The sequence below is a fragment of the Epinephelus moara genome, chromosome 11, assembly GCF_006386435.1.
Source record: "Epinephelus moara isolate mb chromosome 11, YSFRI_EMoa_1.0, whole genome shotgun sequence".
Taxonomy (NCBI): domain Eukaryota; kingdom Metazoa; phylum Chordata; class Actinopteri; order Perciformes; family Serranidae; genus Epinephelus; species Epinephelus moara.
In genome coordinates this window covers 34,336,548-34,355,223 of record NC_065516.1, presented here as the reverse complement: position 1 = coordinate 34,355,223, position 18,676 = coordinate 34,336,548, and the positions used below count along the sequence as shown (strand labels likewise).

At 41.3% G+C, this 18,676-nt stretch overlaps 1 protein-coding gene across 1 annotated transcript in view; it reads right to left on the bottom strand.

Moving 5' to 3' along the window:
- The window catches only part of LOC126397360 (E3 ubiquitin-protein ligase HECW1), a 99,103-nt gene that overhangs the window by 55,478 nt on the left and 24,949 nt on the right, over positions 1-18,676 (bottom strand). Inside the window, exons 5-6 of the mRNA XM_050056066.1 lie at positions 10,554-10,629; positions 6,296-6,465 (exon numbers count right to left, since the gene is read on the bottom strand). Coding sequence (XP_049912023.1) covers positions 6,296-6,465; positions 10,554-10,629 — 246 coding nt within the window. The remainder of the gene's footprint in view (positions 1-6,295; positions 6,466-10,553; positions 10,630-18,676) is intronic.

Here is an 18,676-nt window from a genome sequence, read left to right as displayed (position 1 = left end):
TGTGTGTCAGCTGTGGTGGCAGCCACAGTAGATTTCAGCTGCTGTCCTCTGCTAACCTTGTAACTGAGCTGCACCTTAGGCAGCATTACAGTCAGTGACTTTATATGTATCATGTTGGCCCTCTGATCATGTTGTTAATGTGTGTTCTTGTACATCCTGTGATATTTAATTTATAATCCCAGCACTGGAAGACAGATGAAAAAAGACACGAGGAAACATGAATGGCTGGGGCACGAAGAGAGAGTGTAATTAGGAAAGAAGCGCAGTGAAACTAAAGCGTGCATGTGGCTGCATGGAATGAAATGAAATGACATTGTGCTGCTAAGAAGACAGAAAAATGAGAAGGGGAGGGGAAGGAAGGCAGGGCTGGGGAAATCAGTGTGCAGGGCGATAAAGGAGGAGGATGAAAAGGAGTCGGAGTGAATAATTTACAAGATGAGCTCGAAGGGAGCAGACAGAGCAAAAGTGTGTGTTTGTGAGTGGAGGATGGGACAAACTCAATAAAGAGGCTGTGATCGTACAGCAGAGAGAGAGTGAGGGAGGAAGGAGAGGAAATGGACGGGAGGCTGAGTGTGTGCTGTTGCAGCAGCAGAGAACAATGTTAATCTCTAGGAAGAGGAGTGAAATGAAGCTGTAAAGGACCAGAGGATGGGAGGGTGTGCGAGGAGACAAAGGGATAGGACGAGTAGAGGAGAAGTAGGAGGAATAAGGAAAGTCATCATGCACTGTAGAAGCTGTGAGAGTCACTCTGAACAATGTGTGTGTGTGTGTGTGTGTGTGTGTGTGTGTGTGTGTCAGCCCTGCGGTCGTCTGGTGACCAGGGGTGTGCCATATCCTCTCGTTCACTATTATACCTGTAGAATTTTTTTAATATGACAAATTCATTTTGTGATATTGGCAATATTTGAACTTGCTGACATATTGACGTCATACTGTTACCCACGGCAACAACAAGCACGGCTGAAAGCAAAATAATTGCAGACTCCGCAGTGGTTCCAAAAAGAGGAGTACAAGTGTGGAACAAACTGTGGCGTCCTGAATGTTTTACTTCTCTTAGCGCTCAGAGGGAACTCAGTCAGCGGCTCCTCTGGCAGCAGCACAGCGTCTCTCCCTCTCATCTCTGATTGTGTCATTAACCTTTGGTGATGTAAACCTCCGTGACGCTTGCAGCTCGACAAAAAACTCCATATATGTGAATGTGTGATAGTTGTGGTATCATAACAGCCTGTCACAGGTTACAGTGTGATGATTAGAGGAGAAATGGCAGAGCATAAAGGTCCAGGTGGAAAAAGAAACAACTCAATCATTTAGGATTTTACTAAAAGAAGGAAATCACCTGTTGATTTATATATATAGATCCCAGGGGACATTTTTTGTATTTGGGAGCTGTTTAAATGTGTAATTTGTGGTCGATTTTATTCAGTTGAACTATTATTATTGTAACAGAATCTGAATCTCGCTCTGAGTTACTGTTGTTGTTCACAAACTAAAGAAATGAGAGATCATTTTAGTTCAGTTTTTAATGAATATTTGAAGCAAACTGTGAAACTATATCACTTATTTTGTTGCAATACTGTTTTCCTAAATTAATTTAAAAAAATATATATATATATTTTTACTAATTTGTCATATTGTCAACAATATCATTATCCCAAAAATGCCCTGAAATATTGTGATATTATTTAAGGGCCATAACACCCACCCCTGCTGGTGACCTGTCCAGGGTGAACCCCGGACGGCCTTTCACCCAATGAGAGCAGGGACAGGCTCCAGCCCCCCATCAATCCTGTAACAGGATAAGCAATTATGGAAATTAGTAGATCCCCTTCTGTTTTTGAAGCATCTGAAGGCATCCAAGCATCCAATTGGTATTATTCTATTTCCTATCTTTACTTATTTGCCTTTATCAGTATGTGTGGTCGGTAGTGATGGCCAAATGAAGCCTCATGAAGCATTTTCTTTATTTTCTGAGCCCACTAGATGGCGCTCATGGTTTAAAGAGAGAGGCTCAAAGAATGGCAATTCAGCGTGCTTTCAACCTTTTGTTGAACAAAAAGCGCCATCTAGTGGGCTCAGAAAATAAAGAAAATGCTTCATGAAGCTTCATTTGGCCATCACTAGTGGTCGGCATGTTCTCACATGTACTGTAATGAACTAATAAGTTCTAAAGATGTCTGAACTTTTGTTGTCTGATAAAGTGTGGGGAAAAAGTTGATTAAAAGAAAAAAAAATGGTTTGTCGTGGTGGCAAAGATGACACTAGTGGAAATACTGTTGCACCTAATCATTTTTTTTTGGGGGGGGGGGGGACTCCAACTCAACTGACCAAAATGTTTTACGTAGTTCCAAAGTCCAAGCTGAGATAACAATGATGATCACTGCAGCATCATCAGGCCTATTTTCTCACACTTGACGAAGCCCCTCTAGAGCTACAGGGTGAGTAGTAGTGATGGCCAAATGAAGCCTCATGAAGCATTTTCTTTATTTTCTGAGCCCACTAGATGGTGCTTTTTGTCCAACAAAAGGTTGAAAGCACACTGAATTGCCATTCTTTGAGCCTCTCTCTTTAAACCATGAGCGCCATCTAGTGGGCTCATAAAATAAAGAAAATGCTTCATGAGGCTTCATTTGGCCATCACTAGTGAGTCGTACTCCTCATGAGTTATTACAAAAATATAGTGGTTGCTTGTACACTGTTATGTGCTTGTGGTTAGAGAGCGCCATTTTATTAGCATTTCCATTAGAATATGTTCACATGCTTTAATGTTGCGGTGATGAGGCAATGATGAAGCTCCACACTGAACCACTGTAGCAGACTTCAGCTGTGTTTAGCTGCATTTCTACCATCAAAAGAAACAAGGACACGTTCTCAGATGGAGCCGGAGAGAAGAGAGAGGACGGTGTCATATCTGGGGACACATATTTACATATCCACAATGAAAAGCCATTAAAAAAGTGCATTTTGCACTACATGTCTCCTTCATTTTTTTTTAAATTATTTCCATTATATTTGAACAAAAACTCTCTGCAGGCTTTTCGTGTTCAACACATTTGCAGAATGTCCACATCCACAGAAAAATCTAATTGCAAATACGACCGTTAGGCAGGCATTTTGTAGCCTGAGGCCAAGAAGCATCCTGAATAACACTCACACAGAAAAGTGATTCCTTGACACAAAACTCATGACTAACTGTCACAGGCATAACTTTGGGACATGCAGTCAATGATAAGGGGGCCCTTGGGGACAATATCAGCATTGCAGTATTTAAAATTAATACTACCTCTGTTCTTTTTAAACATCTTTTAGACGACAGAGGAGAAGAACTCTGCTGGTCATTATCATCAATGAACAATCGATCAGACTATATCAGATCCAGCACACCAAAATTAAATGTCATTAATCAAGGTCAACATCGATCTAATATGCTGCCAAATGAAAGTAAACACAAACCTGCAATTAATTATTCAATAAAAGCTTCATAGCCCCACTATTTATAGAAGACATCTGCTGAGAGGACTCAATTCCACGGAAAACACTTTGCAGTTTGCAGTGATCCGTTCTTCTCATGGTTTATATTTGGCGCTGATAACATGTTGTCATTCTATCTTATTATACACCGTCATAATGCAGAATTGTCTCTTAAAGCTGCAGAGTACTGGACTGCAGTATGAGAAGTTATCTGACTGAGCTAGCATGCTACAGAGACCCATTAGAGTTACACAGTACATTACTGCCAAGCTAGCTGCTCAACATGGCAGCTGTTTGGAAGAGCAAAGTGGCTCTGAGCTTGAGTGGATGCTGCCAAGACATGCCAGGACAGGACACTACATTAGATCAGTGTATGGAGTCTGCTGAGGGACATAATAGAAGGTAGAGATGCAGAATATGTATTTGTTGAGTAATTCCTTTGTATAGTGTATGAAATGTTGATATCACACAAAGCCTTTATGCTAATGCGACTAAACTAGAATGATTGGCACATGAACTTTCCAGAAACGTGTGGTTTTCCTAGAAAAAGTCCCTAAATGAGAAAATCAATTGGCTGATGTTGTTTTCCACAAAGCAAACATGATTTTCATGGATTACATTGATCCTCTTACAGCTGGAACCAAAGAAGCAGCCGGTCCTCCCTTCTCTGTGCTGTGCCATCTGTGGACTGGGTTTATATTAGGAACTTGTGAATTTTAGGACACTGCTTCTCCTTCAAAAGTCATTTAAAGTAGTGATGGCCAAATGAAGCCTCATAAAGCATTTTCTTTATTTTATGAGTCCACTAGATGGCGCTTTTTGTTCAACAAAAGGTTGAAAGCACACTGAATTGCCATTCTTTGAGCCTCTCTCTTTAAACTATGAGCGCCATCTAGTGGGCTCAGAAAATAAAGACAGTGCTTCATGAGGCTTCATTTGGCCATCAGTAATTTAAAGAACAATCCAACATTGAGATAAATAACCTGGACAAAATGATGTTGTTAAGGACCATTGTTTGCTTTCCATCTATGCACAAAACACACCAGTACTAAGCAGAACCTCGGTCAACTTTCTCTTTCCTGGTATACTTCAACATGCTATCGAAGTTAATTTATGTTGAAAAGAAAACCAGATTTTGACGATGTGACTGGGGGACTGTCACAATCTTCACAGACACATTACATTGCATATAGTCACATCTTAAGTTAGCTAATGTTAGCTAAATGCTTGCTAACTAGCTACCTCGCTTGCAGAGGATTCAGCCTGCTGTCAGATCACTAACGTCAGCCAGGTTTTCTTCCTCCTGATTTCTGTGGTGATGTTAAAGTTGGGAATGACAGATAGATTGGCTGCTGACATATTTTCAAGATGACGTGTTTTATCGTTAGCGCGATCCTTGTGTGTTCATATTATCTCTGTAAGACTACATGCTGCCCCAAAGAAACTTTTGGTGGGTATTATTTGTATAGATATACATGACATCATTGTGAATATATCATTCCTTCACATACTGTGGTTGTTGCTGTCAACTTTTTGAAGCTATAGTGTCTGACGCCCGGAAACTATCAATTACACAATGCCGCACTGCGATACTAAGGGGGGCAGGACTTGGGATAAGTAAACAAGACCAGAGCCTGCGAGGCTAATTTATACAATGTAAAATGCCATCGGCTTGTGCTAATAACGTTAGCATGTTGTATATGTTGGGAAATCATGTCTAGCAAATGACGAGTGTTTTGTCTGTGTTGCCAGGTTATAATGAAACTGATTTGTGTCTTTACAGCACTTCCCAGTAGTGATGGCCAAATGAAGCCTTGTGAAGCATTTTCTTTATTTCATGAGCCCACTAGATGGCGCTTTTTGTTCAACAAAAGGTTGAAAGCACACTGAATTGCCATTCTTTGAGCCTCTCTCTTTAAACCATGAGCACCATCTAGTGGGCTCAGAAAATAAAGACAATGCTTCATGAGGCTTCATTTGGCCATCACTACTTCCCAGAGACCCCACTGCCAACTAGTGTTTTGGAGGTGTAACTGCAGAGTGACACAGACACACCACTGTACAAGAACTGTATAGATTCTCACAACGGTGTAGGCTGTAGCTAACACAACTATAAGTCTGCCTGTACTTAAATGATGTAGATGTGGCTGTAACGTTAATGATACTTTAATGTAGGCTGCTGATCATTTAAATCTTTCTCTAGATGTTAGCTAAATAAATATACTGCACTAAATGTTATCCAATTCATCAGACATTCTCTGAGAAGAGTCAGTTTGTTGGTGCAGAGCACAGAGACATGGACAGTGTGTAAACTATCACAGGCTGGTATAAACAGGACCTTGGGTTAGATAAGAACAACACCTGTAACCATGGTAACTTTACACATCAAACACCTCAGACTGCTTTAAAGATATAAACCATTAAAATCAGAAAAGACAAAACTAACAATACTCAAGAGTCTCAAACAGATGTCAAAATTAACAGTGCGTACTGTCTGCCGTCAGAGACGATCCTTATCTACAGACCAGAGAACACATGCACACGTTTCTGCCATCTTTTGTCACCCAGACTGAATCCTAACCTTACATTTTGTTCCTGGAAGAAAGTGAAACTGTTCTGCAATTGCTCAATAACAGCAGGAGACTGTAAACTTGTGGTACAGCTTCACAGAGGCTTCACATCTGGCACAGCCGAGCACACGGACGATACAGGAAACAGCATGAATACAGATAATGTACTTTAAACAATTTAAAGGTCTAAACATAGCGTGGAAATCTATTAACCTGTGTGTGTGAGTGTGTGCACCGCTGTGTGTGTGTTTAAGTACCTCGGTGCTCCACTGTGGGTTGACTGTGTTGCAGACCACTCCGGAGCGCTTCTCCTGGCCGTGGTGTGGCAGCGAGGGGAAGATGCTGTGCTTTCCAGGCTGGATGGAAAGCTTCAGGTAGGGGTCAGGGTTGAAGAACATCCCCTTCTTCAAACCAACTGCCTGGAGGTCTGAAAGAGGTGGACGGGGAAGCAAAGGAGAGGGTTATGGAGTGGCAAAACAATGGCTGTCCTCTGTTATAATAGAAAACTCTGATTCAGCTCACAAATTGCAGGACTTTCATTAGTGACTTGCAGCTATAGGATTTATCAGCATGGATCAGATGAGTGTTACACAGTGGCCAAGACGTTATTAACATCACTCTGCAATTGTCACAAATGAGCAGTGTTGTTTTATGTCTTTATATTTTTATTACATCTTCCGACAGAGGGCTGGAAGTGTGTGTAAAGGGTAGATGAAACTGTTGTAACATCCTTTAATGTATTTCTCGAGCTGTGTCAAGGTTGTTTTGTCCTTGGTTGTCTGGAATCTAAATTGACTTTCAAGTGGTTTGTGCATAATTTGAGGTGTGAAGGCAGCCGGAGGGGGATCCTCTCACCTAATCTAATGTGATATGTCATGTAAGCGTATACGATAAGAGACAAGCAAACGTTTCTGCTACAAGAGTGGTACAAAGTGGAGAGTCAAATAGAGAAAGGAAGATCTTCATTCATACCATAAGGGTCAAGAAATTTAATTTCAAAACCAGCCCAAGTGTCCCTGCAGTAATTTGGTGTCACAGTTAATCCCTCTGTTGATGTTTAAGGCCAATTGTGTTTTCAAATATCTGGTTATTTTAGGTCTGAACACCTTCTTAACTTACTTATGTCTATGAGAAAACTATTGGCAGAGTGTAGATGTCTTAAACAAGATTTCTCACATGTATTCAAAGTGCAGTTACGTGTTCTGTCCTTGTTGTTCACACGGGCGATGCCGTTTTGCCAAAATTAAATAATAAAATACAAAAACTAATAATGTCAGTGACATATACGCTAGTGATGGCCAAATGAAGCCTCATGAAGCATTTTCTTTATTTTCTGAGCCCACTAGATGGCGCTTTTTGTTCAACAAAAGGTTGAAAGCACACTGAATTGCCATTCTTTGAGCCTCTCTCTTTAAACCATGTGCGCCATCTAGTGGGCTCAGAAAATAAGGAAAAAAAAAACATGAGGCTTCATTTGGCCATCACTAACATAGGCACTTTGCAAACAAGAGTTACGTATATAACTACAGGTCTTTGAATTCTGGATGACTGCCAGACACAGTGCCTCTGGATTTCCGACGTGTGTTAGATCCAGGAAAAACAAAGAACTTTCTGTTTTTTATGTCTTTATTGGGGGCGGGTAACAGATCGAAGTGAACATGATGTGGCGATGTACTAAAGGGGTGTGTACCAGGCAACATTTCTTTTTGTACAGCTGTGGTTCTCAAAGTATAATGCATGAGTCCCAAGGGTGAGGGCAGAAGGTCGGTGTGAAAGGAAAGACATAAGACAAAGATACTGTGTGAGGTGAAAGGGACAGGTGCTTGCTCTAAAGACAATGGGAGTTGGGAGACCTTTTCCTCGAGACCTCTCTAACTTAAAAGAGATTTTATGGTTAAGGTTAAGAAAAAAGTCGTGGTTTGTGTTAAAAGTCAAGTTAAGGGATTCGTGGAAATTTCTTCAATATGAAAAATAAACATGAAAGTAATAACTGTTGTTTGGCTGCTGATTTGCTGCTGTGACACACAACTGATGCAATTAATGTATCTGAGCTACTTCCTCTGTGCTCATAATTGATCAGATCTGAAACACAGGGGCACTGATGTGGAGGTTATCATTATCTACAATGTCCATCACAGCTATAAATCTGCTTAGAAATCACGGAAACAGACGCTCCTTACAACTCCAGAACTTGTCTGAAAATCATCAGGTTTTTAAGTTTTCTTCTGTATCAAAGTCACCCAGTGACAGCTGTCTGTGCATCCATGGGAACACTGCAAACAGGCACTGCTAGTAGCTAATTCAGCATATTTTTAATGCTGCCAGTGTGCCAAAATATAGCAAAAAGAGTTGAAGTCTTTCCCTCCCATAGTCACCAGCTGGACCTTATATTGGAAACTCTGTACGGTAGATAACGGCAATAGTTTTTTGATCCCTTTTGAATTGTGCCATCAATTACACACACTGTGCTTGTAAATTGAAAAATAATCTTGCAAGCCAACATAGCTGCGGTTTCTCTCTCGCTGCAGCGATGATGCCTGTATGTTTCATATGTGGATAAAGCTACATGAGCAGCAGGTCCTGTTTGTTCATTTGCTTCACAGCTTATAAAAAAACACATTATGTAAGATGATGTTACATTTGTGTGTGGGATATAGCTAAGTTACCTAGCTAGCTGGTGTTGGCGATGTATACTGGACAAGACTTGGGATGAAATTCACTATAAAGTGTCACACAAAAGTAAGTAGTACTACCACAAACTGCTACTTTCTTGACCTGCAAAATTATTATCCTTATCCTATATGGTTAAAAAACTGACTCTTGTTGTTGACCGCTGTACATATTTTCCTGAAATAAGGTCCCATGGTGGACGCTGGAGGGGAAGGGGCTTAGCTTCACTTTAGGCCTAACTAGAATTATTGCCCCATGGTTGTATGTCTTTACACACCAGTTTACATCCATGTCTGTGAAAACATGGATGCTTCACACCCATTGTCCCCCCAGCAGTATAGAAGATCTATACCGTCGGCCAGAGAAGTGGTTTATGCAGAACATTATGATGTCACAGTGAAGCTGACCTTTGACCTTTTGGATATATAATGTCATCACTTCATTATTTTATCCTGTTAGACACCTGTGCAAAGTTTTGTCGTAATTAGTATATGAATTCTTGAGTTATGGCAAAAACACTCACACTGACCTTTGACCACAAAATTCTAATCACTTTATTTTTCAGTCCAAGTGGACATTCATGTCAAATATAAAGAAATTCCCTGAAGGTATTGTTGAGATATCACGTTCACAAGAATGAGACAGATGAGGTCACATAAACTAAACCTTTGACCACCAAAATAATCAGTTCATCGTTCAGTCCAAGTGAAGGTTTGTGCCAAATTTGAAGAAATTCCCTCAAGCTGTTCTTGAGATATCGCGTTCAAAAGAATGAGATGGATACAAGGTCACAGTGACCTTGACCTTTAACCACCAAAATAATCAGTTCATCGTTCAGCCCAAGTGAAGGTTTGTGCCAAATTTGAAGAAATTCCCTCAAGCTGTTCTTGAGATATCGCATTCAAAAGAATGAGATGGATGTAAGGTGACAGTGACCTTGACCTTTGACCCTTGTCCACCAAAATAATCAGTTCATCGCTCAGTCCAAGTGAAGGTTTGTGCCAAATTTGAGGAAAATTCCCTTGAGGCATTCTTGAGATATCGTGTTCACGAGGATGGGACAGACGTACATGTGGACAGTAGTGATGGCCAAATGAAGCCTCATGAAGCATTTTCTTTATATTGTCATGGTGTAAAGAGAGAGGCTCAAAGAATGGCAATCCACAGTGTGCTTTCAACCTTTTGTTGAACAAAAAGCGCCAACTAGTGGGCTCAGAAAATAAAGAAAATGCTTCATGAGGCTTCATTTGGCCATCACTAGTGGACAACCCAAAAACACAATGCCTCCACGCCAGCCGATATTATGTTTTAAAATTGGGCTCAAGTTGCAATCCACAGTGTAATTCATGGACAACATACTACATTATATTTCCCGTTGATGTACCTCAAAGCATTATGGGAATGAGAGTTCAAAAATTCAATCTTGTCTGTGTCAGACGTTAAAAACCCTTGGTCCAGTGGACAGAATTACCTGACATACAGTACCCTTGTAAAAGGTAAAGGACTGTTGCAATGAATGGTATAGACTGAACAAAATCAATTGTTAATAAAGTGACTTCTAGAATCTACTGACTCAAAAAGGTGGCCTTGGTATTACTTCCTGCTTCAGCTTCAGTATTGACATAGTATTTTAGTAGTAAATGTTGCAGCTAATCAGTTGGGCTGGCATCGATTTGAGCGTACTACTGCTTTAAGAGAGACAACACCGAAACAGGAGAGTGCTGCAGGTCAAAGGAAGGGTCAGATGAGGACAGTGTGTGACAGCATTGATCTAAAGGCATTGACTGTAGGGGTCAAGCAACAGAGGAATGTATAGAAAGAAAAAGACAGATGTTGGTATCCTACCTGACAGGGAAAAGTTAATGAGTCTCCTGTTGCCCAGTCCATGGTTGACTTCAGGACTAACCACTGGCTTTAATACCTGAGGACACACACACACACACACACACACCAAGAGTTAAGAACTGTCCTCACATGAAAAGAACATGAGAACACACTCAATTATCCCTTGTCTTCTCCACCAGTGTCTTTCTTCCTTTGCTGTGGGATGAATCTTTAATGATGCCAATGAGAAAAGTGGGTCACTGCAGCCAAATAACGAAATAAAAGCCATAAATAACTGTATACAAGTCACAACTGAGTAGCAAAAACAAACAGCAATTAATACCAAAAATCTTCAACACATGTAGGATTGATTTATGAGTAGAAAATTGACAATGTTTAATCTGTTTTCATGATTCAACACACAAAGATGTCAGACGTGTGTTTGAAATCATATTGTGTCTGAATCCTTTGTGTTTATGTAGAGACAACACAGCCTTCTGTAAAGCTCCGTTTTAAGTCAGCCTGACAGCGTCCTGCGATCAATACTTTATCTTCATTCTCCTGACATTGATTCTACAGCCAGGAAGAGGAGGAGCATGGGGATGAGGGAGAGACAGGGGCGCTGACGGAGAGAGGAGGAAGCGGAGGAGAGTGTGAATACGGCTGTGATGCGTCAGCTCCACCATACAGTGGAAACGTTTTGTTTGATGCACCTTGAATACTGAACCCCGTCAAACATGAGCAGGCAGAAAAACAGAAATGATGGGAAAGCGTTTACCCGATGAATAATTTAAGTCACGGGGACATTGCACAGTCAGAGTTTAAGTTTCTAACATTCTGGATTCTTCCCCCTGAGTTATTAACCTCTGTAAATACACATATTTTAGGATGTCACTAAAGTAAGAAATCCTCAGGATATAGATGTGAATAAATGTCCTTTAGATGTTAAAGGAAAGGTCACGGGATTACTGAAACTAACACTGTTTTTCACTTAGTATCAATGTGTTAGAATAAACCTAGTTTTTTTGTTTTAACATTGGACCTCATTCACAAGCATTTCATTATTTATCTTCCTAAAATAGTCTGGAGCACAACGATGAGTCTAAAGCCGTTAGCATGGCTGTATGATGGCTAAATGCTAACATCAGCATGCTAACATGATCACAATGGAAACATGCTAATGCTGAGCAGATACAATCCATGTTTACCCCCTTTGTTTGGGATGTTAGCATGCTAACATTTGCTAATTAGCACTAAACGCAAACTACAGTGAAGACTGATGGGAATGTCAGATGGTGAACAACATTAACATCGTGAGCATGTTAGCATGCTGGAGTTAGCATTTCACTCAAGGCACCGCTCTGTCTTTTCGTGCAGCCTCACAGAGCTGTTAGCATGGCTGTATACTAAATCGCATACTTCCGTTAGTACGCTTCAGTGTAGTACACTATGTACACTACGTACTTGTGGTGCACCAATTTTAACAGGCTAGTGTTTCAAAATGCGCACTGCCGTTTTGCATTCACTGGAAGTGATGATAGTGACGACAGTGACGTCTTCCTTTTAAATGGCGAATTGCGAACAGACAGTCAAGCATGATCACCAACATTTGACTGCTATCTCCACCCACATTTAAACCAAACTTACGCCACAACATCAGTGCTGATTAAACTGTGCTACAGTAGCTAAGAGGTAACGTTAGCACTCGCATTATTGTTTGTGGTTACAAATCATTACAGACCAAACAAACATTGCTTCTTTTCGACAACATTATTGGTACTTAGTGCAAAAAACACGTAGCCTAAAACTGACAGACTCCTTGCTGTCCTCAGCCGACAATAACTTTTGGACCGTTTTGAGTCACTGGATTTTCCCATACTATGCACTGCATACGCATTTGTGCACTCAAAATATCAAGCGATTTGAGTTAGTCTTTTTAAAATACTTTGTCATGGACCAAAATGCTATCAGCAGAAAATTCTATATGATACTAGAGCAAGAAGAAAAATCATAAGGTCACCTAAGTAATTATGCTCTGAGGAAACTAATATGCATACTTACGATCTTCACAATCTGGTCAGTGGTCGATTAGATACTTTATTATGCAGCTGAACAGACATACAGGGCAACAAACTGGCCAACATACACATCCTTACTCCGGTAATATCTACATAAAAACTAGAGACCATCTTGCAATAGGGTCACTCCAGATGTGATTCAGCCATCTGCAACTTAAAACAAAGCTGGGCCAGGGGGGTAAAGTCGGGGGACCAATGGCCCCTTTCTTACATCCTACTCCCCTACTTGTAGTGATGGCCAAACGAAGCCTCATGAAGCATTGTCTTTATTTTCTGAGCCCACTAGATGGTGCTCATGGTTTAAAGAGAGAGGCTCAAAGAATGGCAATTCAGTGAAGCTTTCAACGTTTTGTTGAACAAAAAGCGCCATCTAGTGGGCTCAGAAAATAAAGACAATGCTTCATGAGGCTTCATTTGGCCATCACTACCAACTTGTGGCCACTTGCTTCAAACTCGCAGTCATAGTTGCCACATTATTGCATTGACAAAATCTGTCCACAGACACACAGACATATATATACACCTGGCAAAATACTCCAAACAGACACACACAAAATTAAAAACCAATGTGACATTGTCCCAGCTGTGAGTGATGTTGACGTTGATGTGACATATGCATTCATTTTTATTGTACACAAAATCAGAGACAAAGTTAGGAGATTTTTAGGAGATATTCTCATCTAACACTGACTATGAATACAGAGTCATCTCAGACATACTACCTATTTGGTTAGCCATCGATGCAAAAGCAGTATGACATGAGCTAAGCAGTGAAATGGAGACAGTATAGGAAGATGTAAACAGCCAGTGGGTTAGAGTCTTCCAAAACACAGCTCTGAATGCTTATGCAACTGTCAGGGAACAAAAAAACAAACTGACAGTGGGAATGAAAAGATAGAGGAAATGACAGATGTTTGGACCAATTCATTTTAATGAGATGCTAATCTGCCTTTCTGAGCACTGTCAGGGAGAAAAGTGCCAGCGCGGGTCTCCTCAATGATTCTAATCTCACAGATAAACCAAATGACAATTTCATCCATCTGCAGCACACTTTATATAATCTACCATCCTACCGCAGAATATAGAGAAAGACCAAATGCTCAGCCGCTTTGAAATGTAAGAGGGATGGTATGTAGAATTCATGAGCATCCTTTAAGTGTTGCAAGAATCTTAAATGATGTAAGAGGAGAGAGATTTTATACAATGAAAGCACCACTCCTCCCAACCATGACTGGCCTGAGAGAGACAGCCTACATGTACAAAGTGGATCCACATCTGATTACAAATCAGATACACCAGGGCTCCAACCTCTGGGTGAGTGTGTTTAAGACATATTAATATCTCCCAGAGCCTTTAAGACAGTCAGGCTGAGTGATCTAACTCAGTTAGAGTGGATTAACAGAGACACAGGGTAGTGTATAGGAGGTTATATCAGCCCAGTGTTGAGAGGAGCCCTGGTGGGGGTGGTTTGTCAAATGCTATTATTTAATGTCCATCAGTCAGTGGTAGTCATGGGCCTGCTGCTATATGCCCCTCAGTGGAAATAACAATGAAGTTATCTTTCTCTTGTAGATGTTCTGTGGTAAATATGGAGGAAAAGTTAATCACTTTCGTGCAGGGCTACCCTGAGCTTTTAACTGTCCCATGGTCGATAATTTTGGCATAGTACACACTTATGCAACAGCACCTGGAAGATCAGCTCTGCAATCTGGTAAGTAGGCTAAGGTCGCTGAGAAACCTTGGACCCAACCTGTTTCCGTGCCCTTAAAAGTTGGCACAGTGTAGGTACAAGAGTATAGAGAGTATTGCTGGCGCGTTTTCCAGGCGGTTAAAGACATGACATGTGTACGGCTCTTTGAACTGGTAGATATTTGTACACTTAAGTGTGGATACTCAAGCTTGACAGGACCTGAAGGGTTATGCTGGGGTTAAGGACGGGTTCAGGCTATGACGGATCTGTTGTCTTTGTTGCGCTGATCTTGTTTAGTGCTGGGTCTTGTTTACATGACAACATATATGGACTCAACACAAAGGCTAGTTCGGGTGGTAAAGTAAGATACTAGCCCTTTTTAAATAGGAATTCTGCAAATTTGCAGGAAAGCCCAATCACTCTTTTTTCAGCATTGGCAGTATAAAAACAAAATTGGGGAGTGCAGCAAAATGCTGCCTACCTACTTTTGTTTATACAGGATGCGCCTTTTTTGGCGCAATGTGGGGCGTGAGCAAGTAACAAAATGTGTAGCTCAGCATGTGACGTAATCAGCCTTGGTCCGAGGGAAGCCGCGGCTGGTCAGTCCTTCAGCGATTCTCTCGTAAGTCGGCCCGTCCTTCACCCTCCCCGTCATCTGACGGTTAATGGCCTCTTCGTTTGCAAGGACAAGGAGGGCGTGCATTTCCTTGTCTCCCCAGTTGCTCATCTTTACAGTGTCTGTCAGGTTTGCGTTTCCCTCTTGCTACTAGCTGCTCGCTAATTCCTGCTATCAGCTGGTTCCTTTTAGTCTACCCACCAGTGGGTCGCACGTGCGGCGTCATCAACAGCTCCTCCTGTGGTGGAAGGGCGCCTCGTTCTTTTCAAACCAAAAAGGTTCCGCCAATATGTTTACCCCTACGCGGCGGAAAATTGGGCACCTCGGATCAACTCGCCAATCCGGCTCTGTGTGTGTAAATGCTTGCAGCTTGCTGGCAAAACGGCCAAACATTAACCGAAAATCTGGCAGTTTAAAAGGGGCTAATGGTTGCTAGTTCACGTTGGACGACAGCAAAATACATCATCAGCTAGCATTACCAGATGTTTGGTGTACTTGCTCAGGACATTGTGAAACTCAAGCTAGCGAACGGGGCTTTAGCTCTGATGGAAGACCGATCCAACAGAGATAATAACGCCAAATAAACCACTGAGGTTGAATTTATGTAAATAGTTGAGTTAACAGCAGTTTAAGAAGTTTGTGGAGATGAAGACTTGACATTTGGCAATACTAAGACTCAAAACGTATTGTGTATAACTGCTAATGATACTGCATAATGTGTGTGTGACGTGTGTCTTCAAACAATTTACCTACATAAAACAATGCCTTCTGGCGGACATTTACATGGAACATGTTATTTTACGTTAATTTATAATGATTGTATTTCTATTGAAGTTAACAAGTATTAGTGTTCTGTTATCTATTTGCTGTTACCTCTGATGGCAATGCTACACAACAGCTAATCTATCGGCCCACTATTCGTATAATATATCCATCTTTTTACGGTTGATACGGTTGATTTGACGAACAGGAGTCAGTCTCTGCGGGCAAAAAGTGGCAGTCTCACTTATGACAAGTCTCCGCATACAGTCACTCCACCCAGCTGTTGTTTGCTGAAAAAATCTTCATGCATGTAACTTACTCTACAACCACAAACTTTTGTTTTTGCAATTGTTTATGTGCGAATTTAAAAAATGAAACACAATGTTCATTAGTGAGCTTTAGAGGTGTTGGCAGGCATTTTTTCCCACTCTAAACAGAGCCAAGCTAACCATTCCCCCTTGTTTCAAGTCTTAATGCTAAGCTAGGCTAACCCCGTCCTGACTCCGCCTCTAGATTTAAGAAACACATAAGGTTGAACCAGCCAAAAAATTAGAACAAATTATTCATCAAAACTAGTTGTAGCTAAAAATATGTTCTGTAAACTCACAGTGACCTTGACCTTTGACAATATTCTTACTAGTTTATTCTTAAGTCAATTTAAAGTAAACTTGACTGCACCTAGCTGGTTATAATTATTTATGTGTTGTTTTGTTCTTTCATGGTCGAATGCAAAAAAGAAAGAGGTGGCATGGTGGTATGATACTATCTCATATAAATCACAGGCCCCTGAATAGAATCAAAGCAACAGTCATATCAAGACAGACTTCGTGATATCAGCATATATTGTATTGTTGTCCAAAGAATCAATTTAACATCGTAATGTGGTGAAACTAGTGATTTACAGCCATACTTATTATCGATCAACTAAACAGGTAACAGATTAAAATGCAGTCTAACGTATCTGTCTCTTAAGATGCTGCACAAAAACAAAGGCAAACGTAGACGACTGAATGAGCTGTCAAATGCGCATGTGTAAGACAACAGAGAGCCATGGACAGAGTGAGTTTGTATGGTTACCCAGGCTATCCAGCTGAGCCTCGTCTTCCTCCCGCTTCTTCTCTCAGGATGACTGGGAGACAGCAGTCCCAGCTGGAGACACATGCCGTCCATCACACCCATACAAATCAAACGCTGTGTCTTCTCTGTCAAGAGTCAACAACCGGCAAAGCAGACAAATCTCCCTCCGCTGCTTTCCTGTCTGTCCATCTCCTCTACGTGTTTTCTCCTCCTCGTTTCTCCTTTGTTGTGTCGACCTCCCGCAGTTTGACCTGGTGCTTTCCAACGCTCGTCTCCAAAAACCTCAATGACTTACCTGGAATGCCTCTCTTCTATCTCTACTCTTCCCTCTCTCCCTGTCTCCCTTCCTATGGCGGTTATTTTTATTCGTTTGTCCTCAGGAAGCAAGTACAGATCAAGTTCTGGGCCCATCAGCATTTCCAGGGGCCCAGAGCAGCAGAATGGGAAGGCAAACAGTGAAACCCAATCACCTAGCTGGACACCCTCTGGATAACACGCTCTGACTGATAAAGGCTTTAGAAGGGCAATATTGATATGCTGATAGGTAATATGTGATGCTACTGCTCTAGAGATTTTCATCTGAAGATATTCCAGTGGCAGTTTTTCATGTGACGCTATCCAGGAACGCTGCTTATCCAGTAACCAGCCATTATCTGACTCCTAGAGAGTCACAGATATAGAGGCCGTAGGTCTGGATATCTGAAGTGATGAAAGAGATGCTCAAGTAGTGAAAGGTAGACTGGATCTACAGTGGCAAAGCCGTCCACATGTCACCAGGCTTAAATGGACAAAACAGACTTCTTGCTTTTCTAATAGCAGCAAGATAAATGGACTGCACTTGTATGGCGCTTTTCTGGTCTTCCCGACCACTCAGAGTGCTTTAACACTACATATAACATTCACCCATTCACACACTGGTGGCCGAGGCTACCATACAAGGTTAATGCAACTCAGTGACCATTCACTCGCACTCACACACTGATGGAACAGCCATCCGGAGCATTTCGGGATTCAGGATCTTGCCCAAGGATACCTTGACATGTGGACTGGAGGAGCCAGAGATTGGACCACCTATATTCCGATTAGTGGTGGACCTGCTCTACCTCTGAGCCTCAGCCGCCGCTGAGTTGCTAAGTGTGGTTCATTTATGGATGTGTGTCAATGAACAGAACATAATGTGAGCTGCTGTATGTTTTGCAGTTCATCAAATGTAGTCACTTCATGTGTTGTTTTCTAACCACATTGATCTACATGTTCTTTTAGTAGTGATGGCCAAATGAAGCCTCATGAAGCATTTTCTTTATTTTCTGAGCCCACTAGATGGCGCTCATGGTTTAAAGAGAGAGGCTCAAAGAATGGCAATTCAGTGTGCTTTCAATCTTTTGTTGAACAAAAAGCGCCATCTAGTGGGCTCATGAAATAAAGAAAATGCTTCATGAGGCTTCATTTGGCCATCACTAGTTCTTAGTACTCAAAACACATTATGAGCTATTGGAGCAGCTCAAAGTGTTGATAACAGGTGGCAACCTCCAGGGCTGAAAAATAAAGCCAAGGAAGAAGTGCCACAAACAAAAGCTGTTTCTCAAATGGCCAAGTGAGAATTTGTGTGATGTTTTTCATGCAATAAGTCAGTACAGACTAAATAACAGGTTCAAGTTTAGCCCTGTTGCTTGTTTTTTTTATCCTTCTCAAATTTAAAGTTTTAAATGCCTCTGAAACTCTAATTGCTATTTTCAAAAAACAGTACAACTAGTCCATACCCATTGGTAGCTTTGTCACCTTCTACCTATGCCAATCCTCAATGCCTATGTGCAGTTTCACATAGATTGACCACGTCAGTGAGTAGAAAAACGTGGGACAGACAGAATGACTGACTGACAGAATGACACACTGACAGTTTCCGTGATTATGTACAGCATAC